This window comes from Papaver somniferum, unplaced genomic scaffold (genome assembly GCF_003573695.1).
Source record: "Papaver somniferum cultivar HN1 unplaced genomic scaffold, ASM357369v1 unplaced-scaffold_54, whole genome shotgun sequence".
Classification (NCBI taxonomy): domain Eukaryota; kingdom Viridiplantae; phylum Streptophyta; class Magnoliopsida; order Ranunculales; family Papaveraceae; genus Papaver; species Papaver somniferum.
In genome coordinates this window covers 941,809-954,267 of record NW_020648082.1, presented here as the reverse complement: position 1 = coordinate 954,267, position 12,459 = coordinate 941,809, and the positions used below count along the sequence as shown (strand labels likewise).

The 12,459-nt window shown below is 36.4% G+C and overlaps 1 protein-coding gene across 2 annotated transcripts; it reads right to left on the bottom strand.

Moving 5' to 3' along the window:
* Positions 1 to 7,388: 7,388 nt before the first annotated feature.
* Positions 7,389 to 10,637, bottom strand: LOC113343078 (UDP-glucose 6-dehydrogenase 4-like). Of its 2 annotated transcripts, none has more exons than XM_026587391.1 (3): positions 10,491 to 10,637; positions 9,921 to 10,067; positions 7,389 to 9,184 (listed from the first exon to the last, which is right to left on the bottom strand). In XM_026587391.1, exon 3 carries the CDS (start codon positions 9,161 to 9,163, stop codon positions 7,721 to 7,723), a length of 1,443 nt encoding a protein of 480 aa, XP_026443176.1. In that variant the 5' UTR covers positions 9,164 to 9,184; positions 9,921 to 10,067; positions 10,491 to 10,637; the 3' UTR covers positions 7,389 to 7,720. The 2 variants fall into 2 exon arrangements, with proteins under 2 accessions (XP_026443176.1, XP_026443175.1); XM_026587390.1 differs by lacking the exon at positions 10,491 to 10,637 and adding an exon at positions 10,216 to 10,406.
* Positions 10,638 to 12,459: the final 1,822 nt, after the last annotated feature.

Here is a 12,459-nt window from a genome sequence, read left to right as displayed (position 1 = left end):
GTAGTTTATGTAATAACATAGTAGCTTTTAGATATGCTAAATCCTTCAAAGGCAGAGACAGAAGAATCTACTTCAAGTCACCTTCAATGCTAAAGATTCAGGTTGAAGTTATGGACAACACCGAGAAACAAGAAGGTAAAAAGATATCGATTGGGCAGTACTTCGCAACACCTGGATACATCTCGGATCAATTACATCGAAACTCACCACCAACATCCAAGTTCTTATGGACTCAACAATGACCATCAAAAGTACGGATTTCTTGTTGAAAGCATTCGTCGAAGGCATTCGTACCATCGACAACCTCATCCAGCACATCTATCCTTGCTGCAATTTTGATCCGGAGATTGATACTCAGATTTTGCTTCACTGTCATGATTTTGTAATTTTTTGGCCATTCCGATCCAACTATATTTGAACTCTTGGGTGTTGCATACCCTCTTGTAATCTCCCTCTTGTAGATTAATAACTATTATGCTTCAAAAAAAAAATCAATCACTTGATTTAAAGGAAATTTCATCATCATCCCTTATTTTATTTTTCTCATACTTAACATTGTCGATCGCAACCCATTATTCTTAATTTTACTTGTGAAATTGGTTTACTCATTTAAAATTCAAAATTACAGATGATCTTGGGTTTCTGTATTTAACCATAATTGGTCGACGTTTAAGTCCATATTGACCAATTCCTATAATAGTATGTTGTATGTGAAGAACGTCTAACCAGAATCGGGCGATGTTCATGACCATATTGATCGATTCAGGGTTGATATTTTTTCAAAACAAATCGATTTTTTCTCCATATTTTGACGATGAATTAACATTATTTGATTTCTTGGTTAACAAGATTAAATATCTTATAATCAACCAAATTGACACTAATTAATCAAGAATAAATAGCCATTAAAGAAAATAGCTAGCTAAAGGGGTTTTTCATATTTACCTCAAACTGCCCCCTTTATGTTTTAGTGATAGGCTTCAAATAATTTCTATGGGCCTCAAACTAGACGGGCTTTTTACGTGCAATTTTGTTATTATAACTATCAGAGTCACTGTGTTTTCTTTTGAACGATTTTTTGGGGACCATGGTTTTTTTTTGGGGGACCATGGTCCTATTAGGCCACTCACCTATAATTTTAAGGGATGTCCTAAAATCATATGGGAATACTGATTTGTCCCTTATCCTAATTAAAATTAACCCTAACCTAATAACCATCTCTAACTTTATCTAAAATAAAAACAAAAACAAAAAGAAAACAAAAACAGTTTTGAGAAAACCGTTTTCCTCTTCTTCTTCCCCGTTTTCAACATCGTTTTCATCGATTAATCGTCGATTCACAAAATTTTCATCGTCGATTAATCAATCAAATATAAGAATGGTTCGTCGTAAGAGTACCAATCGACTCCCAGGAACAGGTCCCCCATTAGGGCATCTAGCAAATCTCCCGGGTGAAATTGTTTAAGAAGTGGAACCGCAAGATAAAGGCATCATCGAGTATAAAAGACGCCAGCCGCAACCTGATTCTGCCATGAGACCACTCCAGAGGTATTTTACAACAAACCCTTCACTTTAATTTGATTTTGATTGCTTCAATCGAATAGAAATCATCAAAATAGGATTTTAACAGGAGTTACAGAGCCATGTTTGGTTAGGCCGATTTTCCAAAAAACCCTAGTTTACTAACCGAACTTCCTGAAAATGAAGAACACGAAGAACAGTTCGGTTCTTTTGGATTTAAAACTAAGTAACCGAACTCCGTGTTCGGTTATTTCGCAAAAGTTTTAAAAACTACAAAGTAACCGAACTCTACCCTTATTCCCAAACTGTATTGTTTTTCCCACTATGTTGAGTTCTCATATAACCGAACTTATCCAACACAGTTCGGTTGTTTCGCAAAAGTTTTGAAAACTACAAAATAACCGAACTCTACCCTTATTCCCAAAAGAAGAAAACAAATTCAGTCTAAACGAACTGTATTGTTTTTCCCACTATGTTGAGTTCTCATATAACTGAACTCAGCCAACACAGGTCGGTTATTTCGCAAAGTTTTGAAAACTACAAAGTAACCGAACTCTACCCTTATTATGAAAATAAAAAACAACAAATCCAGTCTAACCGAACTGTGTTGTTTTGCCCACTATCTTGAGTTCCTAAATAACCGAACTTTTCCAACACAGTTCGGTTGGTTCGCAAAAAATTTTAAATAAGGGAAAGTAACCGAACTCTTCCCCAAATACATACATGTGGAGTTCGGTTGGTCCGTAAAAAAGCTGGGCTAACCGAACTCTTCCCTTGCTCACAATTTTTTTTTTAGAGTTAGCCTATTTTTCGTAAACTTTTGCTACTAACCAAACCTTACGCTGAGAGCCCTTATATTGTATCTAATTTAGGGAAAATTTACTTCGATAAGCTAATATCTTTTGTTTTCTTGATTAATGGTAGATGTAAAAAATCAAACCAACCTTTACCGGAAAAGATGAGAACTCCCACGCCTCGAGGCAAAATACATTGTGGTTCCGGTAAGCGTGGAACCAAAAATGCTAAGTATGGAGGTGGGTCATTACCGGGTGTTATCATCCAAGATGGTCTCAATAGAGATAATGTTGACAACGTAATCCAACAAGTTAATGAAGAGATTGTGGAAGACATGGGCAGTCAAGAACACAATCAAGGTGGAGAAGATGAACCAGCTCAAGGAGAAGAAAATGAGGGTGGCGATGATGAGGGTGGCGATGATGAGGAAGATGGAGACAAGGATGGAGATAAGGATGATGATGAATCATAGGAGGACTCGGATGAAGAGGAACAAGCGGAAATAGTGGTAAAGAGACCTAAAAAGGCACCTAAAAAGCCTTGTGCTGGATATTCATACATTCCTCATAAGGATTTGTGTTTGCCGCCAAAGAATCCAACTTATGGTACTCCAAGAGATGGCGGGGAGGTATTGATGGGATACAAAAACTCATGGGCTGCCAAGATATTTGCGACAAAGGTATGGTTCAATCTTAACCATCAAGATTTAGATTTCTCAGTCATTTTATTATATTTTGTCATATATTGTTCTTTTCTATATATATTAGTATATAAGATATGATGTTGTTTTTTTAGGATCATAAAAATGTTTTTCGTGTTTTGAAACGTCAGAAGAACAAGGAATGAAATATAAAAAATGAGTGTGATGAGGTCCGCTTGGCGGTATTTGATTGTGTACTATGGAACATGATACAACATGCGCACCAAAAATTTGATGCTGTCACTGTTAATGCATTTGCTGAGAGGTCTTATCCAGAGATGGATACCTTTCATATACCTTTTGGTGAGATGACAATAACTCCGGATGATTGTTTTGGAATCACATCCCTACCAATTACATGAACAAGTGTTCGAGATGGCTAAAATACATCGATGAGTTATGAAGTTCTTGAAAAATTAGTCGAAAGGTGTCTAGGCTGGAGCGACAGAAAGGCACAATGTGAGTTTAGGCGAGCTAACAAAGAGCCTAAGGAAGGTTATGAGTATAATGAGTTTGAGGAAAACCGCATGTACAAGAAGAAGTTGAAAAAGATCAAGCTCAAAACCTTGTTTGATGAGTTTTCAGGGACGAAAGATTTGGTTACTAAAGGAAAGTTGGTGATGACAGAGGAGAAGATTAAGCACCATGTGACTGCTTATTTGTTATATCAACTTGGAACCATCTTCTTCCCTGGCACTTCAGGCCACGTGGTAAATGCTCATTACCTCCAGCTATTGGACCCCTTGGATGAGGTGAACAACTATTCTTGGGGCATTGCGGTTCTTTCATTCGTTCAAGCGGAACTCAGAAAAGCTTCGAGGCTTCAGAGTCTATATTTTGGAGGCTTATACACCCTTGTTCAGGTACCCCGTTAAATTATCGTTTGTGTGTTTGAATATATAAGTGAATGAATGTGTATTGTTACTAATCATATCGCATATGTATTATTTGTTGCCTCTTCTCATAGGTTTGGGTGTACGACCACTTCCCTAAACTGCAATTATGTCATGATCACTCTCCTTGGCCTTATGGGAAGCCCACGGCTGGTAAATATGAATTTTTGAACACATAAGAAAAGAAAAAGGAAAAAAAGGTGTTGGAGTTGAGGGAGAAATTGGATAAGTTAACAGTGGAATATGTGGTTTTCCATCCTTACGGACTTGCATCAGATGAAGAGGTGGAGGATGTTGATGTTGTTCATTTCTCACCTGTTGCGGGTTATAATGGACCGTTGTTTTATCCTGGGGGTTGTACGATGTATAATCCTCGAAGAGTACTTAGACAACTTTCTTGTGTCCAAATTGTCCCACAAGTGGAAAGATTCAACTTCAAGGTGAAGAAGGTCAGAACTAAGAACACCGAGAAGAACTTCTCTCCCAAATACGATCCTGCTCCATCAGTGGCCACTGGAAGAACTTTGGCGATTATCTTATTCCAGACGAATAGTTAGAAGATTCGTTTGATGAGCCAAATGTCGCTGACGATGGATATATGGAATGGTATGAACATATATCTCATCCTCGTGTAATAAACAGTGTCCAACAAGCCCGTGTGGATAAAGCAAAAGCGACGACAATGGAGAAAAAGGCTCAGAAGGTTATGAAGGCTACCCCTATGAGTGGTGATGGGGCCTTGAACTTGTGGAATTCTGCGGTAAGATATTTACTCTTATTGTTGTTTTTCAAAATGTTAAAAAGTATTAAAAAATAATAGTTACTTGTGTTTTTGATGAGAAAAGGTGAAGGCAAGTGCTAAGTTATTGAAGAGAATGATGGAAAAAATCCGGAGTGGAGAGCCGATGGACACTCGACAACAAACAGACCTCTACAACCAATGGACTAATGTTTTTAATCCCAACCTTGTCGATACAAGCCAGGTTGATCCAACCCAGACCATGCCGTTGAAGAGGAGTCGCCGAGAAGGGGAAGGTTCAAGTCGGATGGTTCAACAACAAAGCAGTGGAGATGACACTCCTAGTGATGAAGGAAGACCTATAGCTCCTAAACGCAAAAGTAGTAAAGTTTCACGAAGAGGTCGTGATAAATGAGTGAATGCAACAATTAGTACTTTGGTTTCTTATGTTTAGAAAACTTATTGTGGATGTGGATTTGGAAGACTTTTTTATTGAAGAGATTTGGTAGTTTGTTTCCTTACGTTTGGAAGACTTATATATTAGTAGGTTTCCCTAAATTGCGTAATTTGACTCAAATTTTTACGTTTGGAAGACTTATTGTGGATGTGTTTCATTAAACTCAAATTTTTAAGAAATTATTAAGAATTTCGGTAATTTGACTAAATTGCGTAAACAACCGAACTTGATAATCAAAAGGTTCGGCTCTTTCGCAGATTTGGTCAATTAACCGAACTCAACAAAACAAAAATTCCAAAACATCCAGGAGAAGGTTCGGTTACCTGGTAATATTTCGCAGGTAACCGAATAGAAGAGTTCGGTTACCTGCGAAATAATACCAGGTCACCGAACTGTGGAGCTAAAAAACCTATGGTAGTTCTTGTTTGTTCGGTTACCTGCAAAATATTACTAGGTAACCGAACCTTCTCCTGGATGTTTTGGAATTTTTGTTTTGTTGAGTTCGGTTCTATGGATGAATTTGTTAAATAATACCAGGTCACCGAACTGTGGAGCTAAAAACCTATGGTAGTCCTTGTTTTCTCGTGGAAACCGAACAAACAAAAGGAAGAGAGTTCAGTTGTTTGGCAAAAACATTGTAGAATTCCCATGTAACCGAACTCCAGGGTTAAAAACATAGAAAGAAATTTTTTTTATGTAACCGAACGTTACTGTTATTCCCATTGGTTTTATTAGTCTTAAAACGGAACTCTGACCTATGAGTTCGGCTTGATCGCAAACATTTGAAAACCTCCATGTAACCGAACTGTGGGGTTAAAAACCTAGAAAGTTAGGTTAATTTGTATGTAAAAATAGGTTAGTTGCGAACCAACCGAACATAACGCTGCATGCCAGAACTTCCACTGATATGGAGTTCGGTAACCTGCGTGTTTGGATCAAGTAACCGAACTACATCTTCAGATGAGTTCGGTTGCTTGTTCATCCTCACAAGGAAACCGAACTACACCTTCAGGAGAGTTCGGTTACATGTTCTTCACATAATGTAACCGAACAGTCCCAAATCCAGTTGAAAAATCATCATTTTCATCTTGAGTTTCATCTTGAGTTTCTTCTTGAATAATACAATCACCATCTAATAAATAAGCCAAACCCGGATCATTTTGAAGATTAACAAATATTGTATGAGAGGATTGAATTGGAAAAAAAAAATTATTTTCCATGTTTTTCTCCTTCATCATCTCTAACTCTAATCTCACAAAAAGTCTACTCATAAAAAATTCACTCAACTAATAATAAACACATCTTTTAATTTAATCTCACTAACTGTTTTTAACTAAATTATTTTACTAATCATAACCTAAATTAATTAGGAGGGTAGGTTAGGTATTAAATAAATATCTAGATCAGGGGTGACCTAGAATTACTTCCAATGTCTTTACCCAAAATAGAACCATGGTCCCCTCAAAAAAAGGCTGGTCCCCAAAAAATCGTTCTTTCTTTTTCTTTCTCCTCTTGGTGTTTATCAATAATCACTGTTAGGCATTGATTTCTTGTCTAAATAATCTTCGTTCAGTGTTGGGTCCAAATCCAACTACACCCAGTTGATGAATTAGGCTATATTGCACGACTTTAAGTGGGTTGACTATGCTTCATGAATTAATTGATGGCAAAATTTTGATTGAAGTTGAACAGACTTGAAAGTTGCAACTTTGGTTTCAATCACTATGTAATCAGAGAGCTTTCATCTTTTGGAGATTCTACCCAACCTAGGGACGCTTTGCTGATATGTAAACCAGAAATAGCCTGGTTGGATACACATTCAGGAGTAATTTTCCACTTCGATTTCTGCCTTTGGTATCCAAATACGACATGAACTACAAATTTTTAGTATGAAGTTTTAGGTTAGGAGTCCGGTAAAAGGAATCTTTCCTGGATGGGTGTTCTACAACTCACATAATCATCGAATGCACAAGTTCTCAGTTATCTATCCAGAAGCCCAAACCCATTACCACAACAAAATCCATCCATGAGCTAATAGCCATGAAAAATACCCGAAACAACCAAAGCACTTATATAAGTTTGGTCGTCTGGCATATCTGGATAGCAAGAAACATGAAAATATACAAGACAACAATCCAGACACCAGAACAAATCATGCAGGTGGCAATGGGCTCAACAGCCTACATCGGCACCCAATGATAAAAATGAAGTTCTCACCCCAAGGAGGCAAACAAATGGGCATAATCGAAGAAGAGTTTATAGAACAGAAAACTACACATGCTATTAAAACATTAAAGGAAGAATTCTCATTTATAAATTTTATCTCATTGTAAACTAAAATAAACAACAATCGCAGGACACTATTTTTTTTTCTTTTTTTTCCTTTATCATCACATATGTTATTATTATTACTGGTAAAGCAAAAATACAGATTACTCCTCTTTCCTACCTTCAGCTAAGTATAGGAAAGTAAAGTAAATCCCAACTAAACAACAGATACAAATATCTAAAATGCAATTCAAAATTAGAAAACAGCAAATTTTACCTCCCAACAGTAATATCCTCCTTCCAATCTTTCTTTACGCCTTGTTTCTTCCAATCTATCGTTGTTTTTCTTATGCCACAGCAGGCATCTCCTTCAACCATCCATCTAGAGGCTTACCGATACAATAAACAATGAAACCAATCTCTCTGAGCGTCTCTGCATCCACGATGTTACGTCCATCGAATACGAAAGCGGGTTTCTGCATGTTGTCGTAAATTCTCTTGTAGTCGAGGTTCTTGAATTCATCCCATTCAGTTAGAATACAGATAGCATGGGAATCTTTTGTGGCTTCATAAGCGTCCCAGACCACGCTCACTTGCTTCACAGCAGTGGGGCTCATTGGCTGTAGGTGAATTGGGTGGTCCCAGTCGAATTTCTTCATTGAAAGGTCCCTCTGAATCTGTTCTTCGGTCACCTGTGGATCGTAAATGCTGACAAGGGCTTTGTCCCCAAGAAGTCCATTGCAGACATCAATTGCAGGTGTCTCTCTTGTATCACCAGTGTCTTTCTTGAACGCGAATCCAAGTACAGCAATTTTTTTCCCAGACACAGTGTTGAACATGGAGGAGACAACCCTGTTCACGAATCGGCTCTTCTGATAATCGTTGATCTTAATAACCTGTTTCCAGTAGGTTGCTACTTCAGGTAGGCCATTGCATTCACAGATGTAAACAAGATTGAGAATATCTTTCTGGAAACATGATCCTCCAAAACCAACACTGGAATTCAAGAACTTGGATCCGATTCTGGTGTCCTTCCCAATAGCATGGGCAACCTCTGCTACATCTGCACCAGTTGCTTCGCAGAGAGCTGACATAGCATTAACAGATGAAATCCTCTGGGCCAAGAAAGCATTGGCAGCAAGCTTGGAAAGCTCAGCTGACCAAAGGTTGGTGCAAATGATTCTATCCTCTGGCACCCAATTGGCATACACCTCTTTCAAAGCTTGAATTGCCTTTTGTCCTCCTGGAGTCTCCCGGCCTCCAATGAGAACCCTATCAGGCTTGAAAAGATCATCAATTGCAGTACCTTCAGCAAGAAACTCTGGGTTTGAAAGAATGTGATATTCAATCCCTTTGCTGTTGTGAGTCAAAATTTTCTCAATCGCCTCAGCTGTTTTAACCGGGACAGTTGATTTCTCAACCACAATTTTGTTGGATTTTGACACATCGGCAATCATACGAGCAGCACTTTCCCAGTATGTCAGATCAGCAGCTTTGCCTGCTCCAAGACCGCGAGTTTTGGTAGGGGTGTTAACTGAGACAAAGATGATATCTGCCTCTGCTACATGTTTCTCAACATCGGTACTGAAGAAGAGATTCTTTCCTCTGCATTGCTTCACTATATCTTCCAAACCTGGTTCGTAGATTGGAAGCTGATCACTGTTCCAGGCTGTGATCCTTGGAACGGAAATGTCAACAACAACAACTTCGATATGTGGGCACTTGAGTGCAATCACAGCCATGGTAGGGCCACCAACGTAACCAGCTCCGATACAACAGATCTTCACCATTTTTGTTTCTTGATCTGAAATCTGCAAGAGAGAAAGAGACAAGGTTAACACAACGAACCAAACATTTCCAGATGATCTTTCTTCTGAAATAAAACAATTCAAAAATTCATCGTTGCTGAGAGTTTATCGAATAGCAAAAGAACATATGTTTATATATACATGATCTACACATCTATGGATTTTCCTACAAAATTTATATAGATAACATTGTAAGCAAATCCGAGCTCAACGGCTTGTCCGTAATTGAACAGATCACAAGCACAAAACCTCTCTAAATAAAATCAAGCTAATTGAGGTTCACTAACTGAATAAAAGGAACCCCATATCATTATGAACCAAGTGTAGACCAAAGGGTCATGAGAATCGAAAAGATCTGACCCATTACATTATACAGTTCATAGAATAGAAGCTCGAATTCGAATTTTCGTTACCCAGTAAAAATTTCGACTCACTAGAACAATCCTGACTAATGTATACATGAAACAGCTAACCCAAAATGCTTATGGATCCAGAAAAAATGTGGCAGATCTCAGGATCACAGACACTAATACCAAATCATTACACCCCACTTCATCATACATCAAACAAAGCTAGCAAGAGCATTAGATCAATTTAAACAAATGGAATTAAAGCCCACCCACAACTCAAAAACATGAAACAAGCATTAAACCATAATTAGAAATGCAAACACAAATCATGATTCTGCAAATTGAATGAAGGGTTTGTCATTACAAATTCAAAAAATTAACTTGGTTACCTTTGACTTAACAGAGATGAAGGAAGAAAATAGTGTATCTTTTTTTCTTCTTCTGAGTTAATGAGAGAGAGAGATTACAAAGAAGGAGATCTGAAACTCCTTTAAATACTATTTGGGGTTGTTTAGATCTACCCGTCTTTCAGATTTCTAAGAAAAAAAAAAAAGAAGAAGAAAACTTTATTAGTAATTTTCCTTCGGGAGGAACTTAAACAAGAATATTCAACCACGTTCTTAGACCCACTTCACAAATCAAATAACCGACAAATTTTTTACTAATAAATTAAATCAATGATACCTTCAAACAAAAGCTATAAAAATCTGTCCTTTTTAACACATGAAATTCACTGTAACTTTCTGGTAAAAAAAAAATGAGAACTTGAAAAGACAGATCCAACGAGAAAATCAAGAAAGGGAGGAGGAGAGTGAAATTGAAGGAAGGGGTTTGAATATATAACGTATCGATGAAAAAGGGTTCTCTGTAATTATGGTAAAGGAAACGTGATAATCAATCAACAATCAACAACACCTAAAGGAAACAAAGGAAGGAAATTTTTTGATTAAAAGGGTTACCTTTTCGGTTATTGGGGTTTATGTATATGGATCCCAATTTATACTTTTGTCCAATTCCTTTTTTTGCTTCTGATTTACTGTTGTAAGAGAAAAATGAAAACCTAGGATGTACTTGAAATTGTGAAATGATGGGAGTTTTTGCTCAGTTGATGCAACAAAATGTAGTACCAATCAAATGGACTTTAGAGACTGGACCGTTTGGACAATTTCCAATGAGAATTGTCAAACAGGTAAATTTGGATGGCCACTTGGGTGGGTAGAAAAATAGAATCTTCTGTCACATGGTTATTTTTATTTTATTTTTAATTTTAGTGACATCCATAAATTCTTTGAAAATATTTAATAATTTTATGAGAGTTTTGGTGATCGTAGAGAAAAAAATGAGACCTGTATAGATAAGAAAATAAAACATATAAAAAATTTATATGATTTGCAGAGATAAAAACTTGTATAACATCCCCTAATTAATTCCTAACGTTTACTGATTTTTGTTGTTGTTCAAGTTACATTAATTATAAAAGTATTACGAATACCTAATAAACAAGATAAATTTCATTGTTGTCCTATGTCTAAATTTTCATTCTCTTTGTTCCACCCCTTCCCACATTTTATTTGTTATGTTATCTCACTACTGATTTCCTACGCGAAAGTTTTTATCACTGCACAAGTGGCAGATAAGTGTATTATTGCAAAAGGAGGAAAAAAAGGTTCACTCTCAAAACCAAAAAATCTCCAAATTCTCAAGTCTCCCAAAATATCACCTCTTGAAGAGAAATTTCTACCATGTCTATTTTCAAGAAAAAATCTCTCCAAATTTCAGAAAACAACAAATCAATGATTTTCAATTCTCCTTCGAATAACATGAGTGTTGGAGTGACTCTTATGAAATCCTAATCCAATAACATGGAGTTCCAGAGAATTTAAATGACTTAAAAAAAGTCTCTAACCAATAACTAGAGACATTAAGGTCGTGTTTGGCCCCTTGGAAATTCCTATCCTAGGTTGGGTTATCAAGAAAATACAATAAAAATATGTTTGTCTCACTGCAATCCTAATCTTGAACAGGAACTACTAAATCTTCCTTGATTTTAGGAACCCAAAAAAGTAAGGTTATGGTATTCTCCAAAATAGCTAGGATACCAATATCCTTACCTAGGTTAGGCGGTTATATAGGTAGTTATTTTAATTTTTCATTTTTTTTTATTATTTTTTGATTAATTTTTATATTTTCATATTTTCCTCCATATAATTTTTTCCTTAATATAGGACTATTTTGTAAAAATATGAGGTTAGAGTACGGTGAGACAAACATAATATATAATAAACCTGTGATGGATACAATAGAAGGACAAACAACATCTTTACTAATACATCTTATGATAACTCTAGTCGAGTTAGAAAAAATTCTTCCCTAACTAAGTTTTATGTTGTCAAAGTTCCCAAACATGGCCTAAGAGATTCTCTAAAAGTCTTTATGGACTAACAGTAAATTTGCGAATAACAATGTACCAATCAAATGGACCTTACAGACAAGGACCGTTTGGACAATTTCCAATAAGAATTGTCAAACAGGTGAATTTGAGTGGCCACTTGGGTGGATAAATAAGAAATATTAGAAAAACAAACCCTCCTGTCACATCATTATTTTTATTATATTTTTTTGAAGCAATAAGGGGCTACACGTAGCCCCTACACTATTTATATTAATAAAATGTCAACGAGTAACAGAAATTCATACATCATAAAAAAGAAGAGTAGAAAATACATTGAATGAGAGCTCGTAATAAAGAAGATTTAAGATAAAAAAACATATTCAAATAGAACTCAGATGTTTTTTGAGGGATGATTTTTGGAAATGTTTCCAACCATCTGGATAACTCCTTCAAATCTTGATGCTCCCTTAATAAGGAGTAATATGCACATAATATAATAATCACGATTATAACCGGTATTCATGGATCTTGTATCG